The sequence below is a fragment of the Gadus morhua genome, chromosome 1 (assembly GCF_902167405.1).
Source record: "Gadus morhua chromosome 1, gadMor3.0, whole genome shotgun sequence".
Classification (NCBI taxonomy): domain Eukaryota; kingdom Metazoa; phylum Chordata; class Actinopteri; order Gadiformes; family Gadidae; genus Gadus; species Gadus morhua.
The window spans coordinates 16183076-16201224 of record NC_044048.1 but is presented as its reverse complement, the minus strand read 5'-3'; the positions used below and the strand labels follow the sequence as shown (position 1 = coordinate 16201224).

The window sequence follows — 18149 nt, the reverse complement described above, 5'->3', positions numbered from 1 at the left end:
TCCATTAAATAAATTGTATTGACATTTGGTGGACAGCTGATATAATTGAGCTGCATACCATTATAGCTGTTGAACCAGGCAGATACATTTGTCTGTTGTCAATGACCTATGAGCTTTGCCAATAGAACACATAGCCAATTTGATTGGTTGTTAACCAGCGAAAACACGAAAATCATATCAAAACATTTCTAAATATATATTTTAGTACAGCAAAAGGAATAAGAAACAACACTCCTCACAGGCAAGCTGAACAAAATGTCCCTCTGAGTGACAAGGAAATCACAAATGCTATTTTACAAAAAGAGATAATACTCATCAATTCTGTGTATATTTAATGTTATATTCATAAATTATGTTTCACAAATTTTATTGAACAAAAACTAAAAAGAATTGTACCCATTTTAAAAGTTCACTACTTACCAGTGGAGCATGAAGAAACTCAAATTTTAAGGACAAAGAATAAAGGATTGTATATAACTTTTGTGTTGAACACATTTTTACTTGCGATTTGTGAAACATGCTATATAATATTATGAAATGTAATACTTACAGATCCTTTTTAATTTCATAACGTTTTGCAAAAGAAAAAAAAAGGACCACCCTACATCTTTTCAATTAACCGACTCCACGGTCGGTAACCCACCCCCCCCACAAGTTTGGTTAGGGCCAAAGGTAGATGACTGCAATAACATATTGGATAATAGTTAATGACACACAAATATACACTAAAGGCACAACTCTTACGTTGATCTGCCTCATTTATTAGCATTTCCTTTTATTTAACTTTCCTTTGAATTAAACAATGAAGTAAAAAATAAAAGGCACGGTTTTCATGTTCTACCATCTTTAGCTGGATCTAGAGTCCAAACACACTCAAACTGAACCTTCCGACACAGGCCTGAAGCCATTGTCATTGTATTCCTGCTATTGCCATTGTATTCAGTGTTTGTTTTTTTAACAGTTCCAGATAAATCCCCATTATAGATGAATACTGACACAGCATATCCACTCTGCGACGTTTGACCTCTGTCTTTCCCACAGTACTTACCTGTATGTTCCCCAAATACATGAAAGCGCGTTCAAGGGATGGATCCAACCCGCTTTCACGTCAATCTCCCTGGGACCCTGGCATCAAAGGTAGGGGAATGCCGGTCTAATTTGAGACTTATTAATAAAGTAACTACGTGTAGATGGCAGAATTATATTACCCAATATGAAAACAGTGTTATGGGTGATAAGCGGATTATGATTGTTTCTTGTTTTCCGTATTTTCCTACTATAGACAATGAAGTGCCAAATCCTCCTGCTTTGTTGCCTGGGGGTGTGCATGTTGAACGTTGCAGCTTCCCTAAAAATGTGTGCCTTCAACGTTCAGAGCTTTGGGGAAGCCAAGGCCAACAACAAAAAGGTCATGGGACTTCTAATAAAGGTAGGGTTTATATACATAATTCTGATTTCCCTACATGAACTGAAGAGAAATCTACATTAAAGGAATATATTCATTTAAAAGGTTTAATGGTGAATGGGAATGTTGTTTAATCTTTTTCTTCCTTTGAAGATCCTTGCCAGGTGTGACCTGTGTCTGATTCAGGAGGTCAGAGACTCTAAAGGAGGAGCCATACCCCGGCTGGTCAAGGATCTCAACAGGTCCAACATTACATCTGTTCTACATTAAAGTGTAGAGGTTGCTCCAGTGTCAAAGGACCTGGTAGAGAAATTGAGTACACATCTCCAATCTAAGATACTGTTATTGGCTCATCTTTGTCATTGATATTCTAGTCCTTGTCCATCCTCCCTCCGCCAATATGAGTTACTTTAAACGGATTGTCTGTTTTCAGGTTCGATAAATCCAATTCCTATGCCTACATTGAGAGCAAGAGGCTGGGGAGGAAGACATACAAGGAGCAATACGTTTACATTTACAGGTAGCCTCCTGCATCGCATCAGATACGACTGAAGCCCTTCTTCAACTGAAAGACCTCATGCCGTCTTGCTGTTGTTTGTAACGCTCTTCAGAGACAACGTGCTGCAGGTGAAGGACCATCATCAGTACCACAAAACGGAGGCAGAGGGCACAAACGACACAGACGTTTTCTCCAGAGAACCTTTCATTGTTCGCTTTCACTCCCCTGCAACGCGTAAGAGGACCTTTCAAAATTCTTCAGAACGCTTGGGGAAATCGAACTAGAAGGAAGTAGGAAAAACATGTTGTATTGTTTTGGTGGGGTGTGTGAGATGTGAGGCACTGATCATGACTCCCTTCTTAGTGGTGAAGGATTTCATCCTGATTGGTCAGCACACCAGCCCCAAAACAGCCATGAAGGAGATAGATGAACTGTATACTGTCTTCAAGGACATCTACAAGAAGTGGAAGATGGATGTGAGTTCAGGCAAACCTTTTTTAAATCATTTAAATCATTTTTATAAAAAGAAAAAATGTCTTTCAAATTTGTTTTTCCTAAGTGGCCGTTCCAGTCTGAGTACGACTGGGAGTTAATCGGCTGTCATTTCCCCTCTATTTCCTGTTTATTTTGCCCCAGAATGTTGTGATCCTAGGAGACCTTAACGCCGGATGCAGCTACATCACCATCAAGGGCTGGAGAGCGGTGCGCCTGCGGAGCAACCCCAAGTTCAGCTGGCTGATCGGAGACGAGCAGGACACCACCGTTAGGGAGAGGACACACTGTGCTTACGACAGGTGAGCGCTGCGAGGCTTAAACGAACATGTTCAATATTATTATTAAAAAAGAATAAGTGGCGGTTGAAGAAAAGTAGAATTTGTGTCTTTTGAGACACCATAACTTTTTGGAGTATCTCAGACTAGGACGAAAATAAGTATGTCCATTTTAATTCCCGACAGGATTGTTGTCCATGGACGCGAGATCCTCCATGGCATTGTCCCGGGCTCAGCTCAACCTTTCAACTTTAAAAAGGAGTTCCACCTGAGCGAGGAGGAGGTAGTTCAACTTCTTTCATTTAACACACACACACACACACACACACACACACACACACACACACACACACACACACACACACACACACACACACACACACACACACACACACACACACACACACACACACATGTTAAAGAAGCAAAGTTGTTAACAGGGAGGGAAAGGTATGTGCGTGAGTGGTTTAGGGAGGTCCGTTGAAAGTTTTTTTTGGGGGAAATTCATTGTTTGTGTGCGTGTGTTTTGGGGAGGTACAATGTGTGTGTGTGTGTGTGTGCGTGTGTGTGTGTGTGTGTGTGTGTGTGTGTGTGTGTGTGTGTGTGTGTGTGTGTGTGTGTGTGTGTGTGTGTGTGTGTGTGTGTGTGTGTGTGTGTGTTTGTTTTTTGGTGGGATGAGATTCTAGAGCCCTTCTTTTGAATGTAAACAATGACACAATTTTCTTTTGATTGGTTTGAAGGCTCTGGAGGTCAGTGATCACTTCCCGGTTGAGGTGGACCTGAAACCCAACCACCGCTACAGGCTGCGTAATGAATTATAGACCAGACAGGACAATCATCCTCAGCAGCCAGCTCTCCCTTTCCACTCGACCCCTTCTGTTTTACTGGATGAACACATTTAGTATACATATTTGATCAATTTATTTGAAATATTTGTTCTTAAATATAGTGGCCATGCCAACAACAGCAACATAATGATGGAATGGTAACAGTCGGTTGTACTCAGAGGCAAATAAACATCACTTGTTACAGTGTGGCGGAAGTGAGTGCTGGAGTTTATGTTGTGCATCTGAAACCACACCACATGAAAGCTGACGATACTCTGTGACACGGCTCAAGGTAAAGACAAAGGAACTTTTACGACTCCACTTTTACATAAGTGCATTTCCAATTATGATACTACAGTCCTATGTTTGTCTTTTTCTACTTGTTGATGATTGTTGGTTGGTTGGTTATTTTCTCAGCCATTCTTTCTCATCTGAAGTGCAAGTTTATACTTGGGTTTGTTTCGACAGGAAGTGACTTGAATTAGCAACAGAAGTGGTATTACCTCCACTTTGCTGGGTTCACTCTGCGCATCAGAAATATCCTATCCTTTTAAAAAAAAACATGATTTAATTCCACATGCCTCCATTTCAGTCTTGAATGTACTTTACTACTTTTGACTTTAAAATATCACTCTTCAAATATTGAAGAACATAATGGACGATGACCAGTAAGAACGACTGTAATAAAATGCATAATATGCTTTTATTAACAACTCAATATATTTTTGGGACATTTAAATGACGTTGTAACAGAAACAGCTCTTCCCTCCATTGTAGGATTGGACTTTGAGTTCCTGCAATCGAAGAACAATTCAGGACAGATACCTCAGAGTCCAAACTGCGGTAGACGAGGCTCTGCATCAGCAAACACTTAGCAGAACAAACGGGTGCTTACTCACAGGAAACAAAAGGTACAAACATGTCTGAATATGATGACAAAGGAGACTGGAAGGATAAAGAAGTCCCTAAGAGCAGACGGCCCGCTGTCCCTGAGGTCCTGCAAGAGGATGCTGAAAGCGCAGGTAAAGAACTCTGCAAGACAGCCGAGGAACAGGAGGCAGAGGAACCAGAGGAGGGGCTGGCATCGATGTGCCGTAGCCACAAGCTCTGGGACGGCTATAAAGAGGACAGGGCCTTTACAGGAGAACCTCTGGCCCCAGACGGAAGCAAAGTAAGGAATGAGGCGGAACTAGGTTGGAGCGAAAGTGATGAGGACATGGGCTATTTTCAGAAAGGACCTCAAGATGAAAGTTGGATGAACACACAAGGTGATTTCCTTCCGGAGGAAGAGCGAGGGAGCGCCAACGAGAGGGGTGCGGAGTCGGATGAGTCGATGTACAAAGACAAAGAGAAGGAGGAGAAGAAAGCTAACTTCCTCACCATGCTGTCTCCCCGAGAGGATGGAGGCCCGTGCGGAGATGAGGACGTTCTTAATTTTCCTATACGAGACCTAGTGCAAAGTCTGGGGGAGCTCGTGTCTGGAGAGGACACGGTGGAGGGCTCTACTGAAAAAGGGAAGGAATTCACTGGGGATGACCACCAACGGGCTGGGGAGACCTTTGCCGTGTTCCCCCCAGACATCTCTTCTTGGAGGAAAGACGAGGCCGCAGATGAAGAAAGCAAAGGCAATCTGGATGCAGTGCTTTCTGCCTCGAGTGAGACATCTCATCTTGATAGAGAGACAGAGCCCACACTGTTAGGTACAGGAAATATTGCTTTCACAGCTGGGGCAACGGACGACAAATGCAAATCAAAAACCCTTCCATATGCACAAAGAACTGTGCTGCCATGTTGGAGTGATGTTGGAGAGGAGATAGGTACGTGTCCAGAGAATGCAGATCATACCCAAGATGAGGCAGAGCTAATTGGAGCAACCAACACATGCTCTCCATCAGATAAAGATCTTCATCATTTCTACGACCATACATGTGCCACAGAGTCCATCTTTGACGCAAGACCACCAATAATACACATCATCAGCAACAGTGATGATATCCAAGCTAACAAGACTGATGGGGAACGCAAAAGAGATGATTTAAGTCAGCATGAGTCAGCTCTTGCACTCAGTTCACCGCCATTACAGAAACACCATGTCGAGATGAAGAGAGTCTCTGAAGACTCATCTCTGACAAAGATCAACACCACATGGGAGTCACCGACTGGTGGTGAGGACAACATGTGGGCAAAAATGCCTGGGTTCTCTCAAGAGTCCATGTTAAACACAGAAGACAGAGGCAAGCAGAACTCACAGTCTTCACTTGAAACTGCAGAGCCTGCCAAGGTGGCCTCAAAAGACCCCTTCCACACAGACGTTCAGGGTGACATACGCCCAAGCACCTTGTTGTCCAATCAGGGATCTGTGGATGACGGTTTCTTCTTCACCCATGAGGACGAGGCTTCGGGAATTGCTGAGCTCGGATATGATGGAGACGAGTATGAAGACAACAGGAATTGGGAAGACGAACAGGAGAGAATCCAGGCTTTCTACAAGTTTTACAATGAAAGCGATGGGGAAATGGATCAAGAAGGTGAGCATGTACACAGTCTTTAAATAAGGACCTAAACACCAAGATAATAAGTTAACCTTGGATTTTGATTTGGTCGTGTTTTGATCGCTGTGTAGGCAGGAAGACAAAAGTACACTTTTGCATGGATCTGTTGCCTCAAGTCTTTCACTATGATAGTGAGGCGTAAGTGTCATTCATTTCTCTTATGCAAAATTGGCTCATGATGGTCAAACCGACTGCCACATGTAGATCTGAACTAATGTCTACCAACTTTTCTGTAATGGCAGGGATTTATTGGACAGTTCTACTGAGGCAGAGGAAGAGATGATCCCTGAATACAACGTAAGAGGACTATTATTACCTGAAAGGATGTCAAGCACAATTTGAAAATCTGCGTCCTCAGATTGCATATTATGCACATGCAAACAGTACAGTAATTCTATGTTTTTAGGGGAAGAGAGAAAATGATACACCCACATTGAACTCCAATCTACAACTCAACCGCGATGTGGTACCAGAGACTGTAAGTGCTTTAAAAGTTCTTAAATTGAGTTGATTTGTGGTAAAGTACAAAGAACTACATAAAGAATCAATCAAATAGATGTAATATTTGATTGGCTTCGCCTATGAAGATATATCTTTCATTAACCTCGTAGGGTCTTGGGTGGCTGAAATCCATCCTCAAGATGTTCTTGGTGATGGGGACTGGCCTGCTGGTGTTCTGGTGGACTATGGATGAGACTGACTTCCTTGGACTCCCTCTTTTCAAGGGATAATATGCCTACCTTCTTTATTCATGTGAAGCATTGCTTGATGGCTTGTCCAAAGTAAATTCCATTACTAAATTTGTATTTCACAAAGAAATGTAAATCTGTGAATGACAGTTTAGAGCCATGGAGGGATTCAAGACGGAGGCCATGTGTGGCCTGGTTTATAATTTGCAAACAATACAATTAGTGGAACCGTTACGTATATTAGCTTTTCAACTTACAGTCGAGGACTCGACGCTTGTAGCTGTTGAAATTAAATAATTTCTCGTATCACAAAATATAATGCTGAGGAGGATCATAGTGATGGGTCGTTCGCGACCGAATCAGTTCGAATGAACGAATCTTTAACAAGAACAAACCAAACTGATTCTTCTCTCTCGTTCGTCTCGTTCGTTTTCAGACTCGACTACCAGACCAAGTAGTCGCTGAGTCTCTGACTCGCTGTTCGTTCACTGACTGTGAGTGGTGAAAAGGGAAGAGGCTTAGTGAGCGAGGGTACGATAATACGATTCAATGTCAGTGAAATGGAAAATGCATGCTGTCATTGTACTTTCTGTGTCATGCCAGATTAATCATATATTTGAATGTCTCGTCAATCTGTCTCGTTCTCTCATGGTTCATTCTCCCCCACCATCATAAACATAACTTTACATAAACATCCAATAATCAACTACCCCCCCATCCCGCTGCGTTAGGTTAAAGTAGTAATGTTGTGCTGATTGATGACCGACTTCCACGATCGTTTGAGAATGAGAACGAGGGAGGAGCTGAGTCTGACTGACTCAGCTGAGAACCGTGCATTCCATGATTCGATTCACCGCTAGTCCGCTACCGGAAACTCGACTGAACGAACGAACAAACTATTCTGAATGACTCTTCTTGGCGAACTGAATGACGCAAACTAAATCAAGGAAAATAATCATTGAGTCCATCACTAATGAGAACGAGGGAGAAGCTGAGTCTGACTGACTCAGGCCCCGTCCACACGGAGTCGGCGAATCCGGTGCCCGAAACCGCACAATTCTGAAACCATGTCCGAGGGTGGTTTCAAATCTATCCGGATCTATGCTGTTTCGTGTTAGGATTCGTGTGGACGGCTGAAACACAAATGATAACCTCATTTGCCCCCCCACCAGCTGGGGCACGTCAGAGTTGCGATTAATTAATTTATTATTGTATTTGTATGCTTTTTGTAGCTTTAAATACAGCCCCTTGATAAATGTAATTACTAACTGTACATTAAAAAGTATTTCTGCTCAATTTAAAAGGTTGAATCTCCTTGTGACTGAATGTTTGCATACAGCGTGCAGGCTGTATGCGCACAGGCTTGATGCGCTCCAATTTTTTCTGTGGAGAACCAGCGCCTTGAATATTTACTACAGCGTTTCTACAGCTCGATGCGGTTTGACAATGAATTCGTCTTTACGGAGATATTTCTGAACTGCATGAAACAAAACCGGATCGTTTTCGCCCGTTGAGGCTCCGTGTGGACGGGGCCTCAGCTGAGAACCATGACAGTGATTCGATTTACCGCCGGAAACTGGACTGAACGAACGAACAAACGAACCATTCTGAACGACTCATCTTGGCAAACTGAACGACGCGAACTGAATCAAGGAAAATAATCATTATATCCATCACTAGAGGAACTCTCTCCATTGGTGAATTTGGACTGCAGTACCCTTTCTGAACGCCTGGTGTCAACGTTACATATTGTCTCTTTATTATATAGATATAGGGCCAGGCAATAGTGGAATACAAAAAGGAATTGTTTTTCATGTTTATATGAATACTTAAAAAGGTGGTGCCAGGGAAGTTTCTAGGCAGTTTTTTTTTGCTGTTGGTGTGCCACACACACACACACACACACACACACACACACACACACACACACACACACACACACACACACACACACACAGGAGGATCCATAGTTTTGTTCCTTGAACAACGATAATTTTCTTCTTATTTTTTTTTTAAAGATCGAGGGATACAATGCAAGATATATGACAGAGCTATTTTGTCAACAAAAAAAAAAGATCCAGGACAAACTATGGCCATGGGCGGCGCCCCTGCATCGCTGCTCAAGCTTCAAAACGAAAACCATCACCGCCAAAAGGAAACGGAACTGCCGCTTGTGAGTCATCTGTGGCGCCTGGGTGCGCGCGTTTGGTGTACTTTTAACAGCCGTTGCCAAGATGGGTGGAGTTACTTATTTGGATTAGGGAACCAAAGCGGGAACTGCCCTTGTCCATCGAGTGAAACAAACATACTCTATATTTCATAGTTAGGCACCAAAATAGTTGGTTTCGTCTTAGTAGATTGTGGCTGTATAATATCGTAGTTTGTGTACATTTCACGCACTGTTTGACCAAAGTTAGCCTGTTTAAGGAACTCAAAACAACACCATGTCCACGCTGAGCAACAAATCCGACCAAGAAATAAGCGCACTTCTTGATGAATATGGAATAAAGCACGGACCGATTGTGGGTCAGTAGAATCCCCAATGTTGATATGGAGTTTACGTTATGGAGTGGTTTATTAGTATTGGATATTGATTTGTTTTGTTTCGACTAACAATAGATTCAACCAGATCGCTGTACGAAAAGAAGATACAACAGGCCATGGGTAATAAGGGAAAGGCAAAACCATCATCCGACAAAACCTACTACAGAGAAGAGGGTAAGAAAGTTACTCCTAGAGCCATGTCCATATGGCAATATCTCCATGTACATACAAGGTAGATAGCAAGCGTTATGTTTCACCAGCTTCCTGAGTTCGGAGTTTATCCGAGATTAATCCATAAAAAAACAGTTTGTGTAAACATTAACCAACATTCCCTGGCTCCTATTTGATGCTCGTTATGAGAAAAGTATGTTAACAATGCGACCTATATTCACCATGATACCTAACCCCCCATGGTTGTTAGGTATCATGGTGAATAGAGGTCGCATTATTAACGTAAAAAAAAAAGTTTAGTGTTGGGAAAACATTGTCACAGTCTTTCAATTTCAACATGGGTTTCACCCTGGGTGGACAAACTAACAGGGCCGCACAGAGGAGGACTCCCGTGGGGAATATTGTCATATTCAAACATCCTCATTCTACCTCATTGTCTACACCTGGCTGGCTTGATCACTTCCTAAATGTTAGGTCTTTGGAAGTTATTCCACAGTAATAACTCTTCAGAGCAAGGCATTACAAGAAAAAACGATCGGATCTTATCTATTTTTGTTGTTCTAATTTCAGAGGAAGAAGTTACCTATTTGAGCTATAGGTCACCTGTAAGTATCCTAAAACATCGACTTTATCATATGTATCTGAAATACATCATGTATCAATTGTTCCTTTACGCCCTGTTTTATTTTCTTCAGTCTATGAGTGAAGGCTATGGAGACAGGTAAGATTCAAAATTACATCAAATTATTCTATAACCTCACATTTACTTACTATAACGGCAACTGAAACACGCTTATCTGAACTCTTAAAGATAACATGTCATTTCCAATCAGGGAACAATACTCTCATTCAGGCCAGGAGTACGCTCAAAGGAACCTTCAGGATGAGTAAGTTATCAGTGTACTGCATTTCTTCATATTTCACAGAACACAACAAAAACTATGTTTTTTTATTCCCCTTTTAGAAATCCCTACTTACGATCAAGGTCTGAGGTCTACAGGAGTCCAGATGTTGTTGACAAGTAAGTACTAACTCATTTTCCATTTGAATTTACTTTTAGGTTTGTCTCTTCAAAGGACAAGTCCTACATATTTTTTTTTGGGATTGTGGCATTCACCAATGAAGCAACCAAAAGTATCAGAATGGGTTTGGCATTAAGTCATAATTGATTGGTGCTGAAGACTGCTGCTGTGGTCTTAAAGGATCTTTAAAAATGGGCACAATCTTGTTGCAATAGTCATCACTGTAATCACTTCAATGTACCTAGAGTCCTCATGTATGTAAACAAATCTTCCCATTCTCATTTCACAAAGGCACCGAACAAAGATGCATTAGCAAATGTTGTGGAATGTCAGTACATTGTAGCAATGAGTTCTGACTGCTTTAATGAACACAGTAGAAGCCATGTACATGATTGTCTGCCAACCCGTGCACATGCGCACTGTTTTACACTGAAAAGTTCTTCAGAAATCCTTTTTATAATGCTTTGAGGTAAAATATAATTGTTTTTTTAGGCACTACGACACACCTTTGACTTACAGCACTGCGTCCTACTCAAACGCCACCCCAGTGAAATGTAGCGTGCCCGTTCCGGAGGAGAAGTCTCATCGCCTCATTCCACTTTGGGTACAGTTTCTGGTCTTTCTGATTGTTGCAGTGTTTCTGTACTTTGTGATTTGCAACATGGAGTCCACACACAGTGAGCCTTTTAAACAAGTAAAGTAAATTCCCTCTGGATTTTAATGGGGAATGCAGTGTTTCATTCACCTTTTTAATACTTTTTCAAAAGTATATGGAATAAATCCAATCCCTCTAAACGAGGAATATGTACTTTGCCAGTCTAAAAACTATTTTTCCAAAGCAACACTATAGTATAAAGCACAGATTTGCTTTATTATTTATGTACAGTTTCTTCAGTCCATATTGATTAACCCTGGGGCCGTGGCAAGAACAAAATATTTCGATCAGTCGTGTTGTTTCCATCTATGTACATAAATGACCGAACTGTCAAGAACAGAAATTGTATTGTATGACTGCTGAAATGTTAGCATTTAGTTGGGGATTTGTTGAATAAATAAATAAAGTGTTAGAAGGCATTAGAAACATTTAGTAGAAGCTTCTGGTGGCAGAATCTGTTACATTTGACACTTATATAAGAGAGCCTGTCACTTCCTTCCGAAATTAGCATTTGTACTGCGTTGCCAATTCCATGTTGTATTTCCTGACCATTGTTGTTATTCACTGCATATAATACTTTACATTATTTAAAATAAATTTGATCAACCCTATAAAATGCAGTTGTCATTTTAAGTTAAAAAAACAATTCCATCACCTTAATACCAAATCAAATGTGGAAAAAACCTACTACAAAGGGCAAACAATAGCGTACTTCATTTAATATTCAGCTTGCTCCACCGTAGTTGCCAAAATGAAATATACAATACAGCATTATCGGCGGATTTAACAGTCAAACCTGTAACTCTGAAATATAAAACCTGTTTAACACCAGTGGCTCCCAATACACGGAGCGGTACAGTTGACGATACTGTTTATTTACACACTTATTGCTAAAGGACTAGAATAATAGGGGTCGTCTCACTACTTAAACTAGAAAACGTCTAATCCTTTAAGGATCATTTATCTGTAGGAGATAAGACATGGGCGTAGTGGAGCTTGTTAGTGTTACTTAGTAAAAATAAATAAAACGTTGGACACCCTGTGTACATACAAATTACACATGGACACCTGAGGAACACATTCTTTGCAGGTTCATTCAAGTCGCCATTACCATTCTGCACATTTAAACATGGGATTACAGCAATAGCCTGAGTGAATCTGAAGTCTAGTACTAGTTCAATGTGGACTTCATTTCTAAATTCCTTGCATCCTTGGTAGGTCTTCTATATCCATGATTTAATACAAGAGGTCCGAACATACTACAGTGAAACTGCCACCACACCCGCTGTCCTTTCCAATTTATCCCCATTGGCACAAAGGTTATGTTGTTTGTTTAACATAGTTGTGGTTAGTGTTCAGCATGACGGTACATCTGGTCTTACTTAACGTCCCATCCTCAAACTGCTTTTAGTATTTTAAAGAGGGGGTGTGGGGGTTGAGCGGGGTATACCTATCGCTGTGCAGCTCTTTGGAGTTTGCTCTGGCCTCATCAATAACCGCACACGTCCCAGCAGCCATTCCACAAGGGGGCTCAACTTTGAAGCTACAACATCAAAGCATTTGCCATCATCAAAATGCCAGTCGACCACTGGAGTACAATGCAAATGTTCTGTTTAACTAAGGATCCATCAGAGCCATTCGCCAGCTCCAAGGTCTTGCCAGACTGAAAAAAATGGGGGAAATTATCGACCAATAGTATGCCATAATATCCTCATTCCACCTGGTTTTCCTAAACTGAAAATTGATACAAATAAATGATACAAATGCGTGGAACAGGAACGGCAAACACAAAATGTATATTGCTAGCATCATAGCTTAACACATAGCCACAAAAATAGTTGCAGTCACTATTTTAAAATAACTTTGGCTGACCATATAATGCTGGCACTGAACTGATTTTAATTTAACGATTCAACATAATTCAAAGGGCAAAAAATTAATTATAATAATAATTTATTAAAAAATAATAAATCTATTCTCATGTTTAGCTGACGAAAACTTACAAAATGCAGCATGCCTCAAATTACAACTACATTTTGGTGGTATAAAAACCGAAAAATGAATCAATGTATTGATATATCCTATACCTTAGGATGTATTCACCCTTTGCAATGCTCGTCATATCTTGTTGATTGATAAGGCAACGTAAGTGTTGTCCACACCTGCAGGAGAAACAGATAAAGAACACATTCCTGAACTCACAGTTCAATCGATAGATTAACCTCAACTCTACATTAGATTGACAGGATGAAGAGTATTAGCTTCCAAAACAACTCACAGGTCCTCGTCTCCCTCTCCAGCTCAGACGGCTTCTCCTCCCTTTGGCATAGGACCTTGGCCACGATGATGATAATGATGAGCGCGACGACAAACGTCAGGCCCGACACCAACCAACTGATTACCATAGGACTCAGCACTGGGTCAGGATCTGGGAAGGACAGGACAAGCCAACACATAACCAAGCTATTAACAAATACATGATTGGTGACAACACTGATTAGTGTTAAAGGGGACATATTATACCACCACGTGTGAGTGTGATTAGTCCTTACAAGCCGTTAAGAAAATCTGCCCTTCATGACATCACAAGTGGGCGTGTCCACCTAGATGTGTGCTGGATAGATCAGTCTACCAGCCTACCCAGTGGACTGAAGTAAACGTTGCTCTTCTATCCAGCACAGATCTAGGTGGACACACCCACTAGTGATGTCATATAGGGCAGATTTTCGAAACGGCTTGCAAGGCTAGTCATACTCACACCTGGTGGTAGAATATGTCCCCTTTAAAAACAAGCCTGTGCCTTAAAATTAACTTGTTTTAAATCAAGCTACCCCGTATATAAGTGTGTCCCTCCAGCCAAAGAACCACAGTTTATGCATATTTTAAAGTGTGCTGTCGTCTTTCAACCAACAGCGCAAAAGGGGTGACCCTTGACATGACCGCTTTGAGGCATTCTTTTTTTTTCTTACAGACAAGGTTAACCACAAGAACTAACATATAGTCAACAATTTTGTGTAATAAAAACATCTGGTGTTTTTATGTAAAGCTGGTCAATCAGTTTTTTTTCTTTGAATCAAACCCAGAAACACCATCCATAGCTCCCCTCTCAATCCGGCCCTCACTTACCTCTGACGGCTATGGGCAGGGGCTGGCTCTCCCTGGATATGAAGGTGCGGCCCCCCAGCTGGACGCGGTACAGGCAGTAGTAGTAGCCCTCGTTGGAGCTCTGGGCGCTGGAGAAGGTGAAGGTGACGGCGGGCGTGAGCGCGGGCAGCGACTGGCGCACGGTGCCGTTGGACCGGCTAAGGCGCAGCTGGAAGGAGGCCCCTGGGTACTGCTGCTTGGTGACGCAGGTGATGTTGAAGCCCTGGCCCTTGATCACCGAGCCCACGGGGGCCTCCGTCGACGTGTTGTACCAGTGCTGGGGAGTCAGCAGCTCCACTAAGCAACGTCCAGAAAGGAAGACAGACAGACTTCAGTTTTCTGGGAACACAAAGGGCCGTACACAACACTTTGGAAAAGCTAGAGTTCAGCATTGTGTTTTGGCGGTTTTACAGGAGCCATTCTGGATCGATAAATCCACGTTGGAGGTAATTTGTAGGTTGGCTCCGACTGCGCTATAAATCTTCATAGATGGATATCTGCAGTACTGCACATTGACGGCTCTTTTCTCAGGGGAATTGGACCACATAAATCTTACAGCGTGGTTGAGTCAAATCTAGTATCCTTGTTATCTTACTGTAAAGAGGTTGATATATACCGATGACATCTCTTTCTGCACATCCAAAAGCGCCCTGATCCTTTCAGACTTAAACAAGCTTTCGAACGGGTGGGGAGGGGGGATGGGGACACACACCAGCCAGCACGACTTACCCACGGTGATGTTGATGGAGTTGCTGGGGGGAGAGGCGAGGAGCTGGGAGGGGGAGCTGCCCCTGATCCGGTACACACAGCTGTAGCTGCCCTGGTGGAAGGTCTCCAGGTCAGTCAGGGTGAGCTCCACGCGGGTCTGGCTCTGGTCCACTCGCTGGGTCACCAGTGGCGTGGACACGCCCTGCTTGTACAGGTGGAAGTCGCTGAGGTGGTGTCCCAGGAGCACCGTGCAGCTGAAGCGCACGGCCTCGCCGGCAACAAACACAGCGTGTGGGGACAGCAGGGACAGCGACGGCATCAGCAGGGTCCCTGGAGGGGATGTGAGGAGAAGTTTGAGCAAAGACTCACACGCTCAGAGGGTGAATATCTGAGCTATAGAGATACATATGCAATACCTTTCTCACTTAGTCCATCAAACGATAAGGCTACACATCAAATAGTTTTAAACCTATCTATATATTTGAATCAAATCATAATCTGTTATCATATTCAAACTTGTGACCTGGAACGTTTTGTATGAGGGTTGTAATGTAGGCCTGCATCTCGCAACCACAACCCTGCTTGTGCTTTTCCGGCGTCTTTCATCTTTGATTTAATTTCACACAGAGGATGTCTGGTAAGAAGCTAGTCTGGCTGGGGGAGAGCCACTGAGACTGGGGACTGAAAAGATAACTTCAGGCCATGGGGTAGATTTTATTCTGCATTACTGACTTAATCTTCTGGATTAAATTGGCCATTCTTGTCCTATATTCTAATTAAAAACAATTTAAACAAACCATTTCTAAGTAGTCTCACAGTTATTAAAGTAATCCATTTTTTTGGGGGGGAATCTGTAACACTCATTGCAGATGTATCAGTGTCCACTTTTACCATTAAGACTTGACTTGGACTTGCACCCAAATACTTAAAACCAGCTTTGCACCTCTGTGAGAAGGTTATATTTGTTGATCAGCATGTTTCGTTCCAATGAGCAGAAATCAAAATCAAGAACAGGAAGTCCTAGCTGGATATCAATGACATCCAGCAGATGCTTTTGAAGAGAAGTACTTTTCACCTGAGCATTTGACACCGGCATCGTTCAGGTGGGTGCAGTGGGGGTCACTGTGGAGGACAGTGGCACAGCGCATCAGGCTGGCCTCGTGGCCCGAGCACTGGACATGACGAAGCCAGATCTCCCCGCTGCCTTGCCCGTATGCTGCCCCGTGAAGGGCAGATTCGGCCAAGCCACAGCCCAAATCCAGGCACACCACATCAGCCTCCCTTAGGTCCCAGCCATGGTCGCAAACCGTCCCCCACTGGTTGTGGCGAAGTACCTCGACTCTCCCTGAGCACTCGTTGTCTCCATCCAATAGCCTTATATGAGGTCCATCTGTTATGGTTAAAATGTGCAGTTAACAAGACTCAAGCAGTAGGTAAAAACATGAGAAATTATGGTCTCTTTTTTTCCCCACAGATTGTGTCCAACTCTTACCAAAAGCCCCAACTCCATTCAGCTGAACATGCAAACTGCCTGTGAGGGTCGATTCAATGGTTGAAACATGAAAATTAGTAGTGACACAAATTAGACATAAAGAGTCATACACAAGCACAAGGTCAAAAACCGAATGGCCCAAAGGGTCGCACATCCTACAGGCGGTGACAGAAGTTAACTTAAGTAACGAATGCGCAAAATGCGACTGAGGACGTTAGCTACCTTATCACCCCGCCATGTGCAGCATGGTTATTTAGGAAATCGCGTTGGCTACTTACCTAGTAAAAAGATGAGCTGGAAAATCCGGAGCATCTTCTAACCTTCCATGAGACGTCGGTGTGGGTAGGATGCCGACACCGACGCGGACGCAGGCAGGCGTTGGTTCGCTCTCTCCGCACACGACATTAGCTTGTCTGCTATACTGAATTATCAGACAAGGCTGGCAACAAGCACAGGACGGATCAAAGCGGACGAGCTGGTTCATAGCATTCTGAAAGGCGTGACGGTGAAACGATATTAAAGCTGACTTCACGGACGTGTACTTGTTGTTTTGAGAAAAGTACAAGCTAAAGTCGAACAGGAATGTTGTGTTGTTATTTGCTACATACCGTGTGTGTGTGTGTGTGTGTGTGTGTGTGTGTGTGTGTGTGTGTGTGTGTGTGTGTGTGTGTGTGTGTGTTTGGGGGGGGGGGGGGGGTGTCGTGCTTACGTCACCACAGTCATAGACAAACGTTTTGACCTGACGTGTTAACCGTTCCCCTTGTCACAGACAGGGGTCACTCATACCGCAGATATCCCGTGGTCCAACTGCGTCCAGTGGACCATGTCCCTGGTCCTGCCCTTCCGATACTGCCTCGTGTCAGAGAATGTTGGTTTCAGGACACTGAACCCTCTGCTGTCCACACAGTGATCATATGAATGGTGTCCACCACATTCATATGATCAAGAGGACAAGAATCATGTGGATCAGAATCATGTTCTTTAATTTCTCCCCTTACTATGACTAGTAACACTTTACAGCCTCTCCTCCATGAAAGTTATAGCCTACCATTAAAAATGACGACTGGGGTTGATTGTGTTATTTAGTATAATTATTACATCACTTTATTCATTTTGTTTGGCTGTAGCTGCAGGGACTTGTTGGAACATGAGGGAGAATTTAACGGGTATCTGTCCAATAGACACCCATTATATTCCATGGTTATGAAAGCCCAGACGCATTGGCTTTTACATTTAGAGCTTCCATTTAGATACTTTATTACGGTTCACTATGAATGAAGACACAGAACCATTTGGAACCTTTCTCTCCCAGAATGGCTGCCACCTGGTTAATAAATACCTGACTACAAGGGTCAATTCCAGTCTTATCATTCCAGGCCATGTAGCTCGACCAGCTAGAAATATAATCCATATCATGGAAACTCTACACTTTGAACAAGGAAGAAGGAAAGCATTTTTCCAAGAACTAAATAACCGGACCATCAACTCAAGTAAAATGATATACAAGCTGGATCTGTTGACAGTTAGGGATAGGCACAGGTTTGGAACAAAGGTTAATTCTTTCCTCATTGACATGGACTTGGATATTTGCATCTACGTCAGAGTAGTGGTCGTTCGTTAATTGCTGATATGGGTGGTTGCAGCAAATCAAGAGAACAGATTCCTTTGGAG

General features: G+C 42.7%; 3 protein-coding genes across 7 annotated transcripts; 2 read left to right on the top strand and 1 right to left on the bottom strand.

The window, feature by feature from the left end:
- Positions 1-1031: 1031 nt before the first annotated feature.
- Positions 1032-8808, top strand: dnase1l1l (deoxyribonuclease I-like 1-like). Of its 3 annotated transcripts, XM_030369652.1 has the most exons (10): positions 1032-1137; positions 1283-1429; positions 1559-1647; positions 1839-1925; positions 2017-2138; positions 2268-2380; positions 2541-2698; positions 2861-2957; positions 3415-3793; positions 4279-4418. In XM_030369652.1, exons 1-9 carry the CDS (start codon positions 1087-1089, stop codon positions 3493-3495), a joined length of 945 nt encoding a protein of 314 aa, XP_030225512.1. In that variant the 5' UTR covers positions 1032-1086; the 3' UTR covers positions 3496-3793; positions 4279-4418. The 3 variants fall into 3 exon arrangements, with proteins under 3 accessions (XP_030225512.1, XP_030225502.1, XP_030225493.1); XM_030369642.1 differs by lacking the exons at positions 1032-1137; positions 1283-1429; positions 1559-1647; ... (3 more) ...; positions 2541-2698; positions 2861-2957 and adding exons at positions 6125-6191; positions 6296-6350; positions 6460-6531; positions 6665-7273; positions 8761-8808 and having other exon boundaries at positions 3512-3793; positions 4279-6029; XM_030369633.1 differs by lacking the exons at positions 1032-1137; positions 1283-1429; positions 1559-1647; ... (3 more) ...; positions 2541-2698; positions 2861-2957 and adding exons at positions 6125-6191; positions 6296-6350; positions 6460-6531; positions 6665-7720 and having other exon boundaries at positions 3512-3793; positions 4279-6029.
- Positions 8809-8908: 100 nt separating this feature from the next.
- LOC115553611 (emerin) lies at positions 8909-11750 on the top strand. Its single transcript, XM_030370020.1, has 7 exons — positions 8909-9268; positions 9362-9460; positions 10028-10062; positions 10153-10178; positions 10291-10344; positions 10422-10478; positions 10972-11750. Exons 1-7 carry the CDS (start codon positions 9187-9189, stop codon positions 11180-11182), a joined length of 564 nt encoding a protein of 187 aa, XP_030225880.1. The 5' UTR covers positions 8909-9186; the 3' UTR covers positions 11183-11750.
- An 85-nt stretch (positions 11751-11835) lies between these two features.
- Positions 11836-17136, bottom strand: si:ch211-150o23.3 (uncharacterized). 3 transcript variants are annotated; one of them, XM_030369804.1, is made up of 8 exons: positions 16757-17135; positions 16479-16517; positions 16062-16376; positions 15008-15316; positions 14261-14575; positions 13413-13562; positions 13222-13296; positions 11836-12797 (listed from the first exon to the last, which is right to left on the bottom strand). In XM_030369804.1, the coding sequence occupies exons 1-7, from the start codon at positions 16788-16790 to the stop codon at positions 13253-13255; spliced, it is 1206 nt and encodes a 401-aa protein (XP_030225664.1). In that variant the 5' UTR covers positions 16791-17135; the 3' UTR covers positions 11836-12797; positions 13222-13252. The 3 variants fall into 3 exon arrangements, with proteins under 3 accessions (XP_030225664.1, XP_030225673.1, XP_030225682.1); XM_030369813.1 differs by having other exon boundaries at positions 13238-13296; XM_030369822.1 differs by lacking the exon at positions 16479-16517 and having other exon boundaries at positions 16757-17136.
- Positions 17137-18149: the final 1013 nt, after the last annotated feature.

Coding starts and splice junctions, on each gene's coding strand:
- LOC115553611 (XM_030370020.1), top strand. CDS start 9,187: ATGTCCACGCTGAGCAACAAATCCGACCAAGAAATAAGCGCACTTCTT. Junction 10,179..10,290: donor AGTGAAGGCTATGGAGACAG/GTAAGATTCAAA, acceptor ATTTCCAATCAG/GGAACAATACTCTCATTCAG. Junction 10,345..10,421: donor CAAAGGAACCTTCAGGATGA/GTAAGTTATCAG, acceptor TTCCCCTTTTAG/AAATCCCTACTTACGATCAA.
- dnase1l1l (XM_030369642.1), top strand. CDS start 4,421: ATGTCTGAATATGATGACAAAGGAGACTGGAAGGATAAAGAAGTCCCT. Junction 6,192..6,295: donor TTTCACTATGATAGTGAGGC/GTAAGTGTCATT, acceptor CTGTAATGGCAG/GGATTTATTGGACAGTTCTA. Junction 6,351..6,459: donor AGATGATCCCTGAATACAAC/GTAAGAGGACTA, acceptor CTATGTTTTTAG/GGGAAGAGAGAAAATGATAC.
- si:ch211-150o23.3 (XM_030369804.1), bottom strand. CDS start 16,790: ATGCTCCGGATTTTCCAGCTCATCTTTTTACTAG. Junction 13,563..14,260: donor CCTGCCCATAGCCGTCAGAG/GTAAGTGAGGGC, acceptor TGTCCTTCCCAG/ATCCTGACCCAGTGCTGAGT. Junction 13,297..13,412: donor GGAGAGGGAGACGAGGACCT/GTGAGTTGTTTT, acceptor TTTCTCCTGCAG/GTGTGGACAACACTTACGTT.